Raw genomic sequence first — 20,280 nt, forward strand, 5'->3', positions numbered from 1 at the left:
TTTTGGGAATACTTTCCATTGAAATTCACATGTCCACTCCTGTGAAGCAAGCTCAGTGGTAAAAAAATTTACATTTGTTCTGCCGAATAACGGGAGTTAGGGAATTTGTGCACAGTTCATGTGCAAGACATAAACTATTATTACTTATATTTATAATTGATGTTTTATATAAAAATAAAGCCTTGACTTTGCTCTATTCTGTTGTAAAGCACGCAGGAACAGGCTAGAGCACGAAAGCAGTGAAGGGGGAAACACGAGACGTAGTCAAGTGTTTCTCTTTAGTTCTATTTTCGAAACAATTTCTAGTTTTGGAAGGGAGTTTAAGTATCGTCAGCATGTTTTATACTCTCATGAGCCGATCAGAATTCTCGTTTGGTTGTTTTAATTAATCTGCTGGTGGAATAAGACTAAAGATGTAAATAGAACGAGAGCGATGGCAAGTTTTGAGCTCGGTAAAGAAATAGAGAAAGATATTGTCGTCTTGTCGCGAGCGTAGGACAAAGAAGAAACTCTAACTCCTCATAAGGAATGGAACCTTAGACCTCCGGATTCCGCGCTCCGATGCTCTACCACTGAGCCCCAGAGACTCTATGGTGAGCGAGGCCCATTACGAAATTCATGTATGACACGCGTCCCGCGTACTGCTAGGATCAGGGATGTCAATAGCGTCATGTTTGTAAATAGAATAAGAGAAATGGTAAGTTTTGAGCTCGGTGAAGAAACAGAGAAAGATGTTTTTCGTCTGGTGACAAGCGTGGAAGCGTCATGTATGAACTTCGTAATGGGTTCGATCATTATAGAGTCTCTCTGGCTCAGTGGTAGAGCATCGGATCGCGGAAAGTAAAATTTTCTTTGTCCCTTTCCCGCAACAAGACTAAAAACATCCATCTGTGAGCATAGAGCTGTCAAAAATGTCAAACCATCAAGGTTCACAATCCGCAACAAAATGAATAGTTCACAAAATGAATAGTTCGGTTGGTATTCAACCCTTTTTAGGGGAAAGTGAAAGTGAAATATTCAGTGAAATCCGGCCGAGTTGTGGCCCATAAAAAGTCGTAAGTTTTTTTTTCCACGTGTAATATGCGAGGGTCCAGACCCCCTGCATTTAGGGACTGTTAGTACATGCGGTTGACATTAAAAAAATGGCGAGCACTTGATTCGTGATGCGAGCTTCAAATATTACAATTTCTACCGACGAGGATGGCTATTGTCAGTCAAGCGAGGGATTTCGTGGATGTTAAAAGAAGATATTGCGGGCAACACTGAGCGAGTGGAATTATATTTTGCTGCCAGTTATGTCGAAAACGATCACGAGTTTTCTGCATTTCTGGCCGTCCTCGGAGCAGATTATTATGGAGCTCTCCGCAATTTGCTTGCACCTGAACGACCAAAAGATGAGTTTTTTGATGAATCGAAAAGGGCATTGATAGCTTAACCCTTTAACTCCCATGAGTGACCAAGACAATTTTTCCCTACAAATCGATACAATGTCGGAAATGAGACTAAAGAATCTGCTATGTTCCGAAACTTCACGTTTTTATTTTATAAAATCAACTTAATCTCCCGCTCTCTCTCACCGTTCTCTGTCCCACGCTCTGGTCTCTCTCATTTTAAATATATAAAATGATCCTATTGTTCAATCATCTGTCACTTATCGCAAAAAGTCAACCGGAAATCAATTAACGCTGAATAATCTCTCACACACTCCCCTGTTTTTCTCAACGGAGAAAAACACTAGAATGGCGCGCTCGATAAAATTTGAAATTCAATGAACGAAACAGAAAGTTAGTCCAGTATATCAGTTCAGTGTTCCTAAATATCTCTAATCGGCATCAATGTTCGCATCTTGAATGCGATAACGAGCGGCTACCGCTGCATCCCTCCTGGGCCTGAATGTCGGGGCTAAGGGGTTGAGCTGCAGAGGAGCCTGTACATTCTCCCGATCGCAGGACAGCTCCAGTGGGTAAAGGTGTTGTACCGCCCGTTCAAGTGTTCCTTTCCCCGCTCGAAGTTTGGCAGCTCGAACGATTCCGTCTCGTCCCGGAATCAGATCTTCCACGATTCCAATTTTCCATTTATTGCGATTTCGTTCCTCGTCCTTGATGATGACTACCTCTCCTTTGGCCAAGGGCGTGGTTTGACCCTTGTGTTTCATCCGGTGTCGTTCTCTCAACCCTCGTAAATATTCTGTAGTCCACCTGGTCCACAAAGCCTGCTTACACCTTCGCAAATATTTAGCTCTTCTACGCAGATCAAATTCTCTTAGATGGTGTGGTTCCAGTTCTGGCAGCTGGTTTGATCGAAGAAATAGCAGTGAGTTAGGGGTAAGCACGGGTAACTGTATGTCGTCTTCGACGTAACATAAAGGGCGATTATTCAAAGCAATCTCCACATCCAGTACCACTTCACACAGCTCTGTCCAGGTCAACATTCCGCATCCGATAGTCTTGTTTAAAGCTGTTTTTACCAGTGCGATGAGGCGCTCGAACTGTCCTCCCCACCAAGCGGCGCGGCTGAGGTTGAATTGCCACTTGATGTTCTCATGTGCTAAGTAATCGTGTGTCTTCTCGTCACGCATAACTTGTTTGAGCCACTTCTCGGCGCCAACAAAGGTTTTGCCATTGACGGAATATATCTTCTTCGGACGCCCACGGCGCGCGATGAGCCGTTTTAGACTTCTTAGGAATTCACTGGTTGCCAGGTTTGGTAGTACTTCCAGGAATAATCCTCGGGTAAGACTGCACGCGTACAATGCAAGATAGGCCTTTCCTTCTGTTTTGGCTTGTAAGTCACTTGGTAAGGGCCTATCCCATGCGATCTTCGTGTCGCAGGCATCTCTGTAGAGCATTTTTCCAGAGAGGGTCACGGGTGAAGCCAGACCGAGTGGATCGTAGATTTTTGCGACTTTTCCAAGAATACCTCTTTTTGTCGGCTCAGCGGTTGAAATCGGGAAGCTGACTTGAATTTCGTCCTTTCCTTTGTCCTAGGGGACTCCTAGCAGTTTTGATTCGCCCTTTCTGGTTCCCAGTTGTTGTTTGGCGTAACTCTGACTTTCTTCATCTACAGTCGCAGTTTCAACTTCTAGTTCCCGATCGTTGGAATGCCACTTGTGCAGCTTGAAGGTCGCCTCACCAAAGATGGTCGTGGCTGTCATCTTGATTTCTAACGCTCGTTCTGTTGTCTCCACATCACTGATTAAATCATCCACGTACATACTGCGCTCTATCTCCTCTACTAATTCCGGGTTCACCATTTTGTATCGCTGTAGATGTTCTTTGATAACTGCGGCCAAGAGGAATGGAGACGGTGCCAAACCAAAAAGTACTCGAGTGAATCGCAAGGTATCTACTTGTTTGCTTGCCAGATCCTTTATCCAATGAAAGCGTAAGGCATCTCGGTCTTCTCTTCGGACGCGAATTTGCAAAAATGCTAGTTTTAAGTCGCCAGCTATTGCCACGGGATAGAATCTATTTCGTACCAGCACGTTCCAAAGCTGGTTCTGTAGTGGAGGGCCGATTTCGAGGCACTCGTTGAGTGAGGGGACACTTGCATTAGCTCTTGCAGAAGCATCATAAACAATGCGTATCTTTGTAGATTCTGCATTCTCGCGCACGACCGCTTTATGAGGAATGTAGAACTCTTTTCCGTCCTTGACCACCTCGTCAGCGTGTTCTACGATCCCTTGGCTCAGTTGAGTCTGGATAATGTCGTTGTACCTCTCCAGCTCGCCTTGTATCTCTAACTTCCGCACGAGATTTTTGAGACGTTTTAAACTTCCAGTGTGATTGTTCGGTAGGGGGGGGTGATTTCCTTTCCAGGGCAAGTTCGTCTCGTACCAGCCTTCTGAACTCCTAGTTAGTTGCTCTTTGAATTCTTCGTAAACGATTTCCTGGTCTCCACTTGGATTGTCCTTCAACCCCAAGACGTCTAACTTGCACAATTCTTCGTAATCAATTGCGGAGGTCTGCGTTAACAACATGTTGCTGAGATCCAACTCTGTTCCAGGTGACAAGATCGTCCAGCCGAACTTCGTGTATTCTGCTACTGGTTCTCCCGAGCGCCCAACTCTTGGTCTTGCCCCTGTTTTGATCTTAGCGTACTCGTTTGTTCCAAGGATCAGATGAACAGGCAACATCGCTTTCTCGTCGTTATCATTTGTGGTTACGCCCTTCAAGTGAGAAAACTGAGCTACGATTTCTGCGCATTTTGGGTTTTCCAATGTCAACAACTCATTGCGGTCGACTTTGTTTACTTCGGCTTCTAAGGTGAATTTACCATCGACGCTTCGAATTTGTAGGCCATAGATGTCTATCGCTTTGTTTGAAGTACCAAACATCATTTCAATGCGCTTGAATTGTTGACGGATAGGGCGCAAATGTAAACAGTTCAGAAGCGTTGATGAAGCGTAGGAACTTCCGGCTCCTGTATCCAACAATGCTCGGCATTTAACACCGTTCACGTCAACTGTTACCATAGGATACACCACTCCTTTCCTTTCTGCGCTCGTTGTGGTCATCAGCTGGTCTCGCGATGTATGTTTGTCACAGATCGACGTATGATGTCTTCGACTGCAGATCTGGCAGCCAGAACGGCATTTGCACTCAGAAGCACGGTGTCGACTTCCGGTGCAGTTAAAACAAAGCTGTTTCAGTCCTAATTGCTTCCTGCGGTCTCCAACTGTCACAAACTTGTCGCAATTCACAGCTCTGTGATCAGTTGCGTCACAGTAGACGCACCCTCTTTGTGTTGGCGTAGTTTCGTTTGCGTGAAATGTTTTCTCGCGATCGCGGAATTTAGCACCTTGCTTCCCCGCATTATCCGCGCCGCTCCCAATGGGGTTGATTTCCTTCCAACTTTTCAAAGCTTTTATCAACTGTGGGAAGTCCCAGTCCTGCCAGTCCACTTGTCCTCTCACTAGGTCTGCTTTTACACCCTTTAGTTTGTCGAGCACACTCCTTACATTTCCAGTGACGTCTTTCAATTTGCCCCGTGTCTCCAAAGATTGCACATTGTACACGAGCTTCTTGTAAAATTCGTGGATAGGCGCAGGCTGTGTTCCTGTAATGACAGGCAAATTCGCGATGTTCTGGACGTACGCATTCACGATCTCGCTCGTTTTCCCATATTCGCCGATGAGGATATTCTTTGCCCTTTCGTAGCCCTCTGTTGTGAAAGGCAGTCCGTCTATCTCCGCTCGAACCTTTGGATCTACCAGCTCTTTTAGGTATGCAAACTTGGTCACAGATGCAAGGTTTGCTTTATCAATTTCAGCTTGAAATTTGTTCCAGAACGGCAGCCATGCTTCATACGTCCCATTAAACTTTGTGATCTGTAGTTTCGGTAGCTTTGTTGTCCTTTGTTCAATCTGATTGGCCTTCTCAACAGGTTGCTGTTTTGCCTTGGTCTCTTCCAGTTGGCGTTCGAATTCTAGCTTCATCTCCATTTGCTCTCTTTCGAATTTAAGCTCCTCTTCACGAGCACGGGCTTTCCTTTCTTCTTCGTCCTTGTGCTTTCGATGTTCGATCTCTCCATTCGTCTCCACGAGCCATTTTTCTAGTCGCGAAACTTCTTCGTCAGCTTCGGCGATCGGTTCTTCAATGCTGCTGCTACAACTTCCAACGTCTTCTGCACTTTTCCCGGCCTTGAACATGGTCTGTTCAACCTTTAGTTTAAGCGCGTCTACTTCTTTTACTAATGCTTGTAGGTTGTCGCGATGTCGCGCGACCGCTCCTAGGTTTCCCTTTTCCACAATGCCACGTGTTTTTCCATTAGTGTACAGCAACATCTGCAATTTAGCCTCTGCTTCTTTGGTTAGTTCCTCCATGCTTCGCACGTCCCGTCGGAGGTGCCACTGTGTCGGAAATGAGACTAAAGAATCTGCTATGTTCCGAAACTTCATGTTTTTATTTTATAAAATCAACTTAATCTCCCGCTCTCTCTCACCGTTCTCTGTCCCACGCTCTGGTCTCTCTCATTTTAGATATATAATATGATCCTATTGTTCAATCATCTGTCACTTATCGCAAAAAGTCAACCGGAAATCAATTAACGCTGAATAATCTCTCACAACAATATTAACCAGTTGATCCAATACTAAATTCTCTCAACTAAATTATAAGAATTGTAGGTCGACAATAAGAAGAATTACAAATTTGATCTGGGAGTTGAGAGGTTAATACCCTCCAAAACCGATTTTTATGGCAGAAGGGTTTAAATTTCACCGTCGTAATCAGCATGAAGGCAAATCGATCGCTCAGTTTGTGGTTGAGTTAAAGCGACTTTCGTTGAAGTGTGAATTTGGGATGTTTTTGGAAGAAGTGATGCATGATCGACTTGTTTGTGGGCTAAGAAACGTGCCCATTGTCATGAGTAATTGTTTGGTTAATATAAGCTTCTAGGAATCTCCAGACTGCTTAGTCACACTGACGTACGTACCATAGAACTTTCTAGAACATTTCATCAAGTCACGCAGTTATTACGTAATACTACTTACATAGTACATGTACTTATATAGGCTTCTGGAATGTTCCAGAACACTTTGTGAACGTATATAAGGACTCAGTTATGTAGTAGTGTTTGTTGTTGTTGTCGGGAGTGACCGACTTTGTAGAAAGCTATACCGTGAGAGAGAGCTATAGTGGAAGATTGCTAATTTCAAGAAACGTTGGAGGAAACTGTGAGTTCGGCTCAGTGGTGTGCTAAGATATAGACTGTAGGGGACTTAAAGAAGCTTATCGAGGATAAGTATCGTTCTGCCCTAAGGAGTCGCTCCTTATTAAGATTATTACTCGTTGTTTAATAACGTAGTTTAGTTTGTAGGATTGCAGTGTTTTCCTTTCGGTTAGATTTTACCGTAATAACATTCAATGGCAGAGAAAGATTTGACATTCGCAAAAGCATTTAAAACGGTACAACCCAAGGAGTTGGCAAATAAGGAGGAGTTCCACGAAGTCAGACTTCCTCCTCGAAAGATTCGATAAACAAAATAATCCGTTTTTCCAGTCCCAGGTGTCCAGGTTAGGGCTCAGGTGTTTGTTTTTGCTTTTGTTAAAAAACATCACCCATCGGAATCCTGGTGTAAAACAGCTCAATGTCATAGATGCCAGAAAAAGGGCCTTATCGCCAATATGTGTACTTAGAATCGTGAATCTCACTCCACGAGGCATGTTGAGAATGTCTCACTCAGAGATGCCACTGAAGGCACGGTGGATCTCAGTTTATACATTCGAAAGGGAAAAGGGATATCAAGTTGAGTTGTTATTGGAGGGTAAGAAAGTCAGTATGGAAGTTGACACAGGTTTTGTGGTGTCAATTATTTCTGAGAGAGAGTACAACAACCTTTTAAAAGATCTTCAGCTGAGGCCAACACGCATTCATTTGAAAACCTACTCTGGTGAGCAGCTGCCGTTGTTGTGAAGTATCAGACTCAAGAACTGACACTGTTTCTAGTTGTTACTCGAGATGAGAAGCCTGTGCTACTAGGTCGGAACTGACTTCAAAAATTAACTTATGCTGGATTGGCCAATTATTTTCAAGTGGAAATATATTAAAGTTCACATGGCAACCAGGTGGACAATCAGACATGGTTTGATGCTACTCTGGTTTAACGATTTAATGAATGTAACCGAGAAGTTACAATTCAGAGACCCAACGTTTCGACACTCTTGCCTTGTGCCTCTATCAGGGGTGATCTAAACGTTTCGACACTCTTGCCTTGTGCCTTCATCAGGGGTGATCTAAACGCTGCAACAAGAGATCCTTTTATACGCTCACTAATTAGCTGCCCTTTTTTTTGACGAGGTGTAAATAGGCGTCAGGAAGTAAGCCTTTTCAGACTTTGGGGCATATTTTTGCCAAACCTAAGGATCCTGTTACGAAAGAACAACGAACCGACGCTATCTATTCTATTTCGTGCAATGACTGTGATAACGAATATATCTTTTGCAGAAAAGAGCATTCATCGGAGCACACATGCCTAACCAACCATACAATTGGGTGAGATAAGTCTTAAATTATCTCCACTAATCGCGTTACCCCCAGCGCCTTTGTTTGGAAGCCTTGCATATCAACTCCAACCACGCTCCTTTAAATTGTGATGATGGCGGCTTATTTCCTGACGCCTATTTACACCGCGTCAGAAAAAAAGCAGCTAATTAGTGAGCGTATCAAAGGATCTCTTGTTGCAGCGTTTGGATCACCCCTGATGAAGGCAGTAAGCAGGAGTGTCGAAACGTTGGGTCTTTGAATTGTAACTTCTCGGTTACAGAGAACCATGTTTGATTTCAAGTTGATTCAAGAAAATACCGTGATGGAAATATCTCCTAATATGAAATCCTGTTTGGAAAAGAGTATAGGCATCTCAAGCAGTCAAAAGCATCCATTGAAGTTGGTGAAGGGGTACAAGCTATCTTTCTTAGGTCACAACCGGTTCCATATGCCCACTAAGAAAAGGTGAGTTAAAGAGATTAGAGGAAGAAGGAATTATTTATAACGTAAGCCAAAGTGATTGGGCTGCGCCTATGTTGCCGGTACCCAAGAAGGACGGTTCATTTCGAGTTTGTGGTGACTACGAATCAACAGTGAATCAGTGTGGCAATGTTGATCAGTATCCATGCCTAATGAAGAATAGTTGTGCGCGACATTATCTGGTGGTCAAGTGTTCAGAAAAATTTATCTATCACATACCTATCAGCAAGTTGAGCTAGATGAAGATTCCCAGGCATACCTAACCATCAACACGCACAAAGGTTTGTTTCACTGTAAATGATTGCCACTCGGGGTTTCCATTGTTCCAGATATATTTCAGCGAATCGGCTCCTTCACGAGGTGAAATTCACCATCTGTCACCTGGATGACATCCTTATTTCGGGTTGCAAATCTTAGAGGAGGCCTTTAGTGACTCCAGAAGCATGGCATCAAGTTGAATCTTGCCAAGTGCATCTTTTTTCAGTCGGAACTTGAGTTCCTGGGGCATTGGATAGACAAAGACGTGGTCTACCTCCTGCCGTAGAACATAGAGGTAATTACGGAGGCCGAGGGTCCTATCAATTTCACTGAGCTGAAGAAGCATCTGGGACTCCTCAACTACTATGAAAGTTAGTTCTGAATTTGGCCACTGCCCTCCACCACGAACATGACCTGTTGCGGAAGGACATGCCTTGGAAGTGGACAGAGTAATGCGAGAGAGCATTTGTCAAGAGCAAACAGAAATTACAAGATTCTTCCCCGTTAGTTTATTACGACCTGAAGAAACCACTTTTCCTAATGTGTGATGCGTCCGCTTATGGTTGGGAGCTGTTATTTCTCATGTGATGGAGAACAGAGAGGAAAAAACCGATCGCCTTTACTTCTCGGACTTTTACTGCCAGCGAGCATACCTATTCACAACTGAAAAAGAGGCGATGTCCATTGTGTTTGGGGTGAAGAAGTTTGCCGCAAGTTTACGTTGCTAACAGATCACAAGCCCTTCAATCACGATCTTTGACCCACAGACATGGGTGCCTCTGTAGGCGGCGGCCAGACTGCAAAGATGTGCCCTGATTTTAGCCACATATTAATACAAGATTGAGTATAAGAAGTCAGCTGAACATGCGAATGCAGATGCTTTGTCCAGACCTGCGTCAGGGACTGCTATCGACGGATTGGCAAATATTTTTTGGATCAGTTACCTGGATGAGCTGCTGGTTACTGCTAAAAACATGGTTTCTACTGCCAGGAAGGACCCCGTCCTAGCCTGCGCATATGACTTCACCTTGCATAGATGACCCCATAGATGGCGGTTGAGGATCCAGTGTTCCAGCTATACTTTTCACGTTGTAAAGAACTGTATGTTAACCAAGGATGTTTGTTATGGGTCTTACGAGTTCTCATTCGTAATGTGTATCTGGAACGCATACTGAATGATCTACATTAAGAGCACCAATGTACGTGCTGTATAAAGTCTACAGCAAGAAGATATGTCTGGTGGCCTGGAATGGTTGGAGCGATTGAAGATGGGGTCAGTGCTTGTCATGTTTGTGCTTCTGTGGCCAAGTCGCTGCCTAAAGCACCTTTACAACCGAGGAAATGGCCTGCAAAGTCGCGGGAGCGTGTACACATTGATTTCTTCGCGAAGGACGAGCTGAATTTTCTGGTTGTCATTGACGTTACTCCAAATGGTTAGAAGTGATCTCAATGAGCTCCATGACCAGTTTGAAGAGCATCAACACGCTTCATATTCTGTTTGCACATTACGGCATCCCCAAAGAGGTCGTCTCCGACAATAGACTGCAACTGGCAAGTTCACACGTGTTCCGCCATATAAAAATGGAGCTGCAGAGCGTTCAGTGGAGAAGGCAAAACTAGCTCTGACTGAACTAAACAAGTTCTGGATTGGAAAGCAAGTAAATTTACTTTGAAACACCGGCTAACCAGTTTCCTCACACTATCACAGGGCGTTCTCCTGCTGAACTTTGTCTCGGAAGACAAATTAGGAACCTTTTTACATTGTTAAAACCGGATCTTCACTAAGCAGTAGGGGAGCAATAAATGAAACAGAAGCAGCATCACGATTAGGGCAGGGTGGAGCTAAAGCTGCCGAAATTCAAGTCAAATAAAGTTGTTCTAGATCATGGAGTTGCAAGGTGGATTAAAGGGAGGATTTACCAAGTGAAAGGCTCATGCACTTATCTAGTCTATTGCGGGAACCACATACGATTTGTGCATGTTTATCACTTGAAGAAGACACCTTATTAATCTTCAATTTCTGAGTTGGAGGAAAGAGTTTTAGAATATGGTCGAGATTTTAAGGAGGCCCCAGCTAACAAGATGAGTGATCCGGGTGTTTCCCTGGCATCACAAAAATTGGAGAATATTCCGGCCACGACAGTGTGGTGAATTCGCCAGTTTCCCAGGAGTTACCAGCAGGAGTGACAGAAATAAGTCGGAGAAATTTGATTGGCCTAGTCTATGTTCAACACCAGAGCCAATGCAGTATACCGCAGTCGAGAAAGGAGACCCCGAGAAAGACTTATTTGCGAACTTTGAACATTCTAAATTCTGTAGAGCGTCGAACTTGTTTCTTTATGTTGACACGTTAGTTAGCATGTAACCCCTCTTACTTGTTTGGTGTGAAGTGTAATGTAATAGGATCCAGACCCCTTGTATTTAGGGAGTGTAAGTACATGCAGTTGGTATTAAAAAATGATGAGCACTGTTGTGACCGGAGATCGCCATGATAAGCGAGCCGCTATGAGCCACAGTATGATTGCAGTCGCTCTGACACCATCATGATTTGTACAAATGTATGCTGGTTGGCTATATATTCATCTTTCCTGCTCTGTTCTGTTTGTTTTCGATCACAAAACTATATATACTACACGGATGTTAGCTGTGTTTGAGCTTTATTACCGTGAGTAAGCTTACAATCTAACTGATCGTAAAACCTTCAAAACTCGGACGGTCCATTTCGTTTTCTTTTTGGCGATTTTCGTCTCTAATCACTTTATTATAACGTCAATTACTGCGCTTGGCATCGTTACAAAGCTTTGTTTGTTTCTTCTGATGCTACTTTCCGGGTCGGTTGTTCCGAAATTTCACTTTCGGATTGGAGAAGTCTAGGTAATGGTTGGTCATTGCACAAATTGGCAGGGGGCGTGGCAGCTTTAGCTCAGCTCCGTGTTTTGTACTCTGATAAAACACTCTCCTCCAAAGAATGACAGTGCCCGTTATATCCAAAATTTATCATAAATTTATGTTTTTGAAGTCATTGATATTATTTGGATAAGGTTGTGGTCTTGAAATTAAACTAGGGAATTAATTATAGGGACATTTACTGTAAATTAGTCATGGAACAAAATGAAATTAGATTACATGCACATTTATTGCTATTGTTCTTAATTGACAGATGCTGCTGCTTGCATTCAAGAAAGTTATTGGTGGGCATTTTTAAAATCATGGTTCCCTTTCTTGAATAATTCTGACAGATGTGATAATAACGGTAAGTACTGGAGTTTATAGGTTGAAAGAGATTCCAGCATAGCACAAGTATTTTGGCTGAAAAACCTGCCATGTTCAGCAATCATTTGCTTCCTTCTATGTTGCAAAATGTTCTCCTTTTTTAGGGCAGCTTTCCCTGGTAAAGGAAGATAAGATGTTTTCCCCCTCTGTTTATCATTTTAAAGCAATCCTATGTTATTTATTTGGGTATCTTTGGGTTTTATTTTACCTTTCGGGCATCACGATATAAGTGTGCAAACTTCGCGTTCGTAAGGTCTGCAATTGTTGGTGATCTCTAGCTGCAGGAAATTGCATCTTCACAGAGGCGTTCAGTTGCAAAATTTAAGTGGGGGATGCCTTTCGCCTCCCAGAGCCTCCAGAAGCTTGAACCCATGGTTTTCATAGTTGTGAATTTACCCCACCCAGTGCCTCTGTTTTGCATGTTAAGGATAGGAATCTCTGATTATTTTGATCACATTCTGAGAAACAACTGGTCTGTCTGTATGTGTGAGCTAAAGAAAGGAGATTAACTAACCCTACTTACAGGAGTTTGACAATGGTAGGCACCATGGTCCATGAACCATCATTTGGATCATTCTTCATTAAATCATCGACTAATATTTATCTTCATTTATCCTGTTATTAAGGAAATATGTCTCTTAATCTATTAGGGAATAGCTGTTATGAAGTAAGCATTGTGCCACCACAGACTTCTCTGACGGTAAAAGAAAATTTTAATTTTGTGACCTTTTATTAATGTTCCAACCGGGTGAAACCCAAACCAGATCGATGGAGTCCCGTGAATTGTATAATTTAGCCAAATAATTCTTAAACTCTTTTTTAATTCGATCTGAAATTGAAGCGTTTCATAACGCATGATGAAATGGATTTCTTTCTTTTCCTACAGACTTTTAAGGTGGCAAGACGTTTTTATGATAGTGAAATAAGTAGACTATAAAAATCTGCATGCCCTTTTTTTCACCTCCTCAGTATGGAGGTCCGCATAACAATCTCTTTGAGCTCAAGCTCAGATGACAGCCGTTCTTGACTTACTTGGAACAATTGCGTCTATTTGTTTTGTTGTATAAGTTTCAAAACTTTTGAAACCCCCATCTTGAATGGAAATAGAACAGATTACGGGCCCTTCAAGTTACCGTGACCTTCAAGAAACGGCCTTATGGGACGCTAACATTACCCGCAAACTTTCTGGGTCATAGTCCGAACCGTCTTTCTTTCTTTCTTTCGAAAAACTTGCCCAGCTTCAGATCAAGTTCCTCGGCGTCGTAGCTCACAATATCCGGACTGAAACCTTTTTCGTCAGCTCAGGTTGACCAAACTGTAATCAAGGTCTCTGTGCTTTTCTTATTGTTTTCATTTTCTGCTTTTCTTTAAGTTGTAGCCATTCTCTCGCGTCACGATCGGGAAATCTTTCCGCCATTGTTTCAAAATTAGAAATTATTTAGTATGTCAAATTTGCCCGAAATACTACACACATTTCACATTTTAGAAATTTCTCAGCTTTTAGTATAATTGTGTGACTTCTTGCAGTAGAGAAAATATTTTGAAAGTCCTGCGTCTTCAAAAACGTGCGGCTAGAATAATTATTGATGCCAAAAGAACAACACCTTCTGTCGGCTTATTTAACTCCCTAAAGTGGATTCCCTTTTATGCAGAATCATATGTAAATCGATGCACTTTAACCTACAAAAGGCTGAATGGTAATACCCCTGAATATATAAATGATTTACTTATCAGAAACTCTGAGACACATAATAGATCAACCCGTTTCTGTAATCTTAACTTGAGTTGCCCTCGATATAAGAGAAGTAAGGAAGGTGGTCGAACGTTTGCTGTGAGAGCAACAAACTGAATGGAACAAACTAAGTGTGGACCTCAAACGGAGTACTAGCGTCAAAAACTTAAAGCGTCCCCTTTTTTAAAATAATTTTAAATAATAAAATTCTTACGCAATTATTTATGTAAATTTTAAAATCTGTATGTAACCACATTTTCTAATCTCATTTTGCGACGTACAAAGGCTTAAATACTATTTTAATTACTGTTAATATTGTTACAACAATTGCTATTAATTCGTTTTGTTTTTTTGAGGGCCATTAGGTTATCAGTTTTATTACTGGCAAATGTTACCCTCGCTAAATAAAGTCTTACCTTGCCTTACCTTACATGAACTTTAAGGTGATTTTGTAGTTCTTCCTTAATAGGGTGGAGGACCTTGCTGGTTCACTTTTAAACCTGACCTACCCTCAGACATTACTTCTGGAACTGCTAAGTTTGCTAATCTAGGCTTTGTTGATTTGGATGGATTTAAACACAAGAAAAACTGTCTTGCTGGAGTAGGAATTCCTCGTAAGTAAAAAGTTGGCTTGAATTTAGTCAAGTATTGAAATACCCTTGATCTTTGAAAATTGGAAGGCCATGTTAGAAATGTTAGCAATTTATGGGCATGGACGTCCTCTATTAAATACCGTAGCTGAAAACCTCTTTTTGTTAAGGCAAGTTACTCAACCACTTCGTTACGAAAAAAGCAAGCAGGCAAGTGATTGCATCTACAGTGTAAGTTCGCTTTTCTCAGATTTGATACTGACACAGCTGGAACCTACGGGGCTCGCAGCGAAATGAATTTTGACTCAACGAAGTGTCTCTAAAACTAACTAACAGATTATGACTGATTCGAAAAATTTTAACACAGCCTATTTCATGAGACCCAAAAGGTTTTAATACAGATCTTTCATATCTGAGACTGACACAGAACGAAAGCTTGACACGGTTTGTTTTCATAAATCCACATTTTGTAAGTTTGTTTTCAATGCTGTGAACAACTGCCTTGGAATGAAATGATAGTCATAATATCATTGTTTTGCACAGTAGTATAAATGGTGTCAAGATGTTAATTTTGAATCTTCCAGCTGCTGAGCAGGAAGGTCCGATCACTGTAGAAGTGCGTGGAAAAAGTGACAAGACTGGCAAATCAAGTGATCTTGGCCAGACAAAATTTTACTATTTTGATGAATGCAAAAAGGCTCTCAAGAAAATAGTCCAAATTAAAGAGCTGTATGGCCCCTTTTTCGAAGCATGGAATGCTGCTTGTAAAGGGCACCCCACTGATGGCAGCGAAAAAGAGACGAAGTCCTCTGGTTCAGGTAAGCACGAGAGTCCCCTTGACATCTTTTATCGGTCTCAAGTAAACGTTGAATTTGTTGTTAAAAAAAAAAAAGTAGAAGACTTACTTAGAGGACTATTGGAATCCATATAGTGTGTGTTGGTGTCTTTGGCGACATGCATGTGACTGTAAATAGGTTTCCTTTAAAAGACACCTCTTACTAACCGATTTCGAGGTCCGTACAGTAGGTTAGGGACCAAGATGTTTCCGCTCAGAGTTACATTAGATGGCCCGCACGCTTTGTGTGCTTGGGTCACAAATCTGGGCGGGAAAAACAAGGTTCCGTAACTTAAAGTACGGACCGAGAAAACAAGGTTTGTAAGATATTTTTTCTGGGTCTAAATACAAGGGGGAGATTTCAATTCAAACAAACTTCTAATTTGGCAGGCCGCACATAGAAAATTCTCGCTACAACAACCATCCCTCACAACAACACACCAGCCCTAATTTGGATAGAATCCTTATTTGTCTTGAGATTAGGGGTAAATTGTCCAATGATCGTAACGAATTGACCGGATGCCGTTTTACCATCATATTACATCAAAGCTCTTTCATCAAAATTCCTTTCACAGAGTGCATGAATTCAGGGAATCCTTTACATTCACTTCAAGGCTTGCTGTTGTTGATGTATACAGCAGCAGAAACTGATGCTAGGCAGTTCATTGAGTTAGTCCTCAACTCGTCGGCTGGCAAAGTGGTCTTCAACGCCTACAGGTCTACCTCTCCATTACCAGAGGATGTTGCGAGAGCATTTGGCCACGAAGATACTGCGCGGTACCTTGAGTCCATAAGTAAAAGGTACCGTGTATATTTCCGTGAAATACTCATTTTATACTGTGGCATTGAAAATACACCGATTATAATAATGTGATGATAAGGTAAGGGGCTTTCCAAATCAAAAATCCCAGTTGGAGCTGAGGCTAAGCGTGACTCAATTTCTAGAAAGCAAAGAGGGCTCAATTTTCACTGTGCTTTTCAACCTTGACAATTGGCTGCTTCGTAGGAGTTGACCATTTAATGAGAATTTGCTAGCATATACAACTAGTAAGTCAGGAAATTGAAGAACTTGCTTTAATTTGATGTTTGATTTTAACCATTTTTTCACTTTGATTCAAGAGCATGATTCGAATTTCTTTTACAATCGCAATTCTTTAGGGACTCTGTTTATTAAAAATAACATTTCAAATTGTCAATCTGAAGCGTAAAGGTAGTAGTATTTACACTTGAGACTTTCAAACATACTATGATAACCGCAATTCTGTAACAGTTTTGACTGGAGATGACTGGTGACTCGATTAAGCCGTTGTTGATAAGATCTGAAGCTCGTGTCATTGTAGGTTAGTTGATAGCCCGCTCAGAGAGGCTCTTGATTTTTTTTACCTCTGCATAAAAGTGAACTGATTGGCCCCATGAATTGTTTGGTGTTTACTTGATCTTTATGTAACTTTATAACCGACTAGATCGTCATTTCCACTGTACTTTATATTTTGAGTGCTTTATATTTTGGATGTATCGGGGTGTATTGAATCGCAGCAAGAAAAAAACAATTGGACCATTATTCCCTCTTGATCGCAGTTATTCAAAACCATAACAAAAAATTCTCGAACGTGATTGGTTATCACCATCCCGATTTGAGCACTAAGAGGACAGTGTAAGCGTCATACTTGTAATTGGACGGTGTAATAGGACAGTTGAAGGGACAGTTCACACGTCATGCCTGTGTAAGTGGACAGAACGCATTATGTGCACGAGCTATTGTCTCGTATACCGTCGAGTTAATGTTTTTTTAATGAAAAAGTACAACCGATGTCTAGTTTCTTTCTCAAATTTTGTCATAGTTTTGATTAATTGGTAACAGGAGTTCGTGTCGTCCAATGTTAACCCTCATATGATTACAGACCGAATTGGACTCCACTCCGTCCTATCACCATTATTAAAAAAAAAAATACTGGACTTACCTCAAAATACAGGCATCATAGGTTACTGAGACAACAACTTTGGAACCCACCAAGGACCAAATATAAATAAAACCAGCCATATTAGGTGGACATTTTTCTCAGAGTTGTGTAGTACGAACAATTTTTTTTATCAGTTTTTAGCATTAACTGGAAAGTGAACCCAATTGAGATTTAGTTTGTTGGTAATAAGAAGTCTGAATTTGATTTTTGTGCTTAGATTGTCTCAAGATTTCTGCGCCAATGAAGAACACTTAAAAGCAAGTCATGTTTTAGAGCTTGCTGATGCAGTCAAAAATCAATCAAGTAAGTAAATGAGATAAGCCTCTCTGATTTCTTTAACGAGGGGCCACCATAATGCCCTTAAGTTAATTTCGAAGGTTCCCAAAAAAAAACAAAGGAAACTGATAATAAATATCTCCAAAGAAACGCTCCCCATTGCGAAATTGCGAAGACTTGAGGAAATTACAGTGAGAGAATTTTCCCATTTTAATTTAGAGATGCTTCTCTAAACACTTCATTAAAGCAAATCCTGGTTTATTAAGGAGACGCGTGCCATCTATTACATGGCAATAAATCCATCTGTGAGCTAAAGCCAACTTGATCATGATCGCCAGATTTGCATTGTTGATGGGGCATATTGAACCTCAAGCTACAATAATTGTTTTCAGTCTTATTTTGTGCATGTAATTTTAGGTTATCTCTGTGTATTTTGGTTTTACCAAATTGCTGTTTGCAAATTTCGAAAGAATCATAATATAGTCATAATTGATGGGTGACTATTTGTTGATTAGTATATATTAAAACAGTGATAATATGCAGCACAAAAAGATGATTTAACCCATTTATTCCTGCAGCGTTTTACAATAACCTGGGTCTTGTACATAGTCAGCAGGGTGACCTTAATCAGGCAAAAGATTATCACAATCGTGCACTGGCTATTGGGCTGAAAGAGTTCGGACCTGAGCATATTGATGTCGCAACGTCTTACAATAATCTAGGTCTTGTACACCGTGAGCTGGGAGACCTTAATCAGGCAAAAGATTACCACGATCGTGCACTGGCTATTGTGCTGAAAGAGCTCGGACCTGACCATGTTAATGTTGCAGCGTCTTACCAGGCTTTAGGTCTTGTACACAGTGAGCTGGGAGACCTTATGCAGGCAAAAGATTATTTCGATCGTGCACTGGCTATTGGGCTGAAAGAGTTCGGACCTGACCATGGTAATGTTGCAGCGTCTTACAATGATCTGGGTCTTGTACACCGTCAGCTGGGAGACCTTAATCAGGCAAAAGATTACCACTATCGTGCACTGGCTATTATGCTGAAAGAGCTCGGACCTGACCATGTTAATGTTGCAGCGTCTTACCAGGCTTTGGGTCTTGTACACAGTGAGCTGGGAGACCTTATGCAGGCAAAAGATTATTACGATCGTGCACTGGCTATTAAGCTGAAAAAGTTCGGACCTGACCATGGTAATGTTGCAGCGTCTTACAATGATCTGGGTCTTGTACACCGTCAGCTGGGAGACCTTAATCAGGCAAAAGATTACCACGATCGTGCACTGGCTATTATGCTGAAAGAGCTCGGACCTGACCATGTTAATGTTGCAGCGTCTTACCAGGCTTTGGGTCTTGTACACAGTGAGCTGGGAGACCTTAAACAGGCAAAAGATTATTTCGATCGTGCACTGGCTATTAAGCTGAAAAAGTTCGGACCTGACCATGGTAATGTTGTAGCGTCTTACCAGGCTTTGGGTCTTGTACACCGTCAGCTGGGAGACCATGATCAGGCAAAAGATTACCACGATCGTGCACTGGCTATTATGCTGAAAGAGCTCGGACCTGACCATTTTCATGTTGCAACGTCTTACAATGATCACGAAAATGAAAAATAGAATCAAAACCTATCACTAACTGTCAGAACGTTACATAACTTGTAAATATCAACTGTTACCGTTTGAAAATTAGATGATCTTTTTATGTCAAATGTAAGATTTTTCTAGAAGGATGGTTTCTCTCGAGTCATTTAAGTTCAGTTACAAGTTTTTGTGTCTTTTAAGACTTGATATCGAAGTTATGCTTTTAACTTTTTCCATTATCCATAGTCTAAATCATTTATAACATGAACAATCCTAGCTAATTTAGGGTGCTGTAGGTTGTGTAATTTGTGATTTAAGGCGATGAACTCTGCCCCAACCTTCAATTAAGTCAGCTGATTATTAAAGGAGTTTAAAGATGGCGTTTGTGTCGTTTGTTTTGGTTTTTCGTGGTTGGTACGGTTAGAAAAACATGCGCCCTCCTATGATTCCGGTTTACGAAAACGTACTTATCCAAAGAATCCGTATCTGTATCTCTTTCAGAACTGGATACTCCATTTGCCGGTCATTTCCGCGGCAATAATACATGTAATAGAACAGCGGTTTAAGCTAAGTCATGTAAGCAGCATAAAAAATCGTTTCTTTGAAGACCCCTTTGTAAAATCCAAGCTGGGTCACAGCTTGGCTATTCAAAACTCCAGTTTCCGTAAACATCGAAAAAATTTGTTCTTTGAAACAATAGAATGCCCAAGCAACTCCGAGATGGGTTTTAAAAGTTCGTGTCTTGTAACGTATTCAAGCTAAGGCTCAAGACTTGAGGCAAATAGAGCCTGGCGCAAGATAGAGGAGATCGGGAAGAGCTTGCGCTTGTCTCGTGCTAGCACTCCGTTAGCCTGAGAAAACGTTAGTCCCCTTTGCAGCTGTTCTTTGGCTAACGGGTGCATGCAAACCAACTACATTCCTTTCTCATTGATTGGCGGAGGCCATGCGTGACATTCCAAAGAACGGCTGCGAAAGAGTTTAAAAAATGCGCAAGAATCGGAAAAAAGCGAATGACACCTCTTCTGGGGGTAACACCCTCCCAGATCCTAAGTATAGAATAGAAAATTACAACTTTTCTCTTCCTCTCCCCTCTTGGTATTTTTGTATTCGAGCGTGGCGCGTTTGATTTCACAATTGACATTCAAAACTGACTTGGACATTTAACGCGTACTTTTTTTGTTTGTTTTACGGAGTTGGTTTTAGTTGTTTTGAGATTTCTTTCGCACAAATTTTTCACCCCTTTGTTTGAAATTTTAAGTAGTTTCGGAGTTAAAATGTTATAATTTTCTACAGAGTTTATACTTTTT

General features: G+C 41.6%; 3 protein-coding genes across 11 annotated transcripts in view; 1 reads left to right on the forward strand and 2 right to left on the reverse strand.

The window, feature by feature from the left end:
- Positions 1 to 19,353, forward strand: part of LOC149044818 (uncharacterized) — a 25,670-nt gene extending 6,317 nt beyond the window's left edge. For 5 of the 9 annotated variants that reach the window (XM_089206298.1, XM_089206292.1, XM_089206297.1 and 2 more), the window contains 7 exons: positions 11,885 to 11,977; positions 12,648 to 12,697; positions 14,199 to 14,343; positions 14,904 to 15,137; positions 15,730 to 15,955; positions 17,333 to 17,418; positions 17,970 to 19,353. In XM_089206298.1, the coding sequence (XP_089062424.1) occupies positions 11,885 to 11,977; positions 12,648 to 12,697; positions 14,199 to 14,343; positions 14,904 to 15,137; positions 15,730 to 15,955; positions 17,333 to 17,418; positions 17,970 to 19,009 (1,874 nt within the window). In that variant the 3' untranslated portion in view covers positions 19,010 to 19,353. Of the gene's footprint in view, positions 1 to 11,884; positions 11,978 to 12,623; positions 12,698 to 14,198; positions 14,344 to 14,903; positions 15,138 to 15,729; positions 15,956 to 17,332; positions 17,419 to 17,969 lie in introns of all 9 variants that reach the window. The other 4 variants (XM_089206296.1, XM_089206290.1, XM_089206289.1 and 1 more) reach the window with 1 other exon arrangement.
- LOC113678272 (uncharacterized) overlaps positions 1 to 20,280 on the reverse strand; it is a 135,645-nt gene that overhangs the window by 24,086 nt on the left and 91,279 nt on the right. The window lies entirely within an intron of this gene.
- LOC149044819 (uncharacterized) lies at positions 1,385 to 6,109 on the reverse strand. The gene has a single exon (XM_089206288.1). It carries the CDS (start codon positions 5,897 to 5,899, stop codon positions 2,984 to 2,986), a length of 2,916 nt encoding a protein of 971 aa, XP_089062414.1. The 5' UTR covers positions 5,900 to 6,109; the 3' UTR covers positions 1,385 to 2,983.

This window comes from Pocillopora damicornis, chromosome 5, assembly GCF_964200805.1.
Source record: "Pocillopora damicornis chromosome 5, jaPocDami1.2, whole genome shotgun sequence".
NCBI lineage: Eukaryota > Metazoa > Cnidaria > Anthozoa > Scleractinia > Pocilloporidae > Pocillopora > Pocillopora damicornis.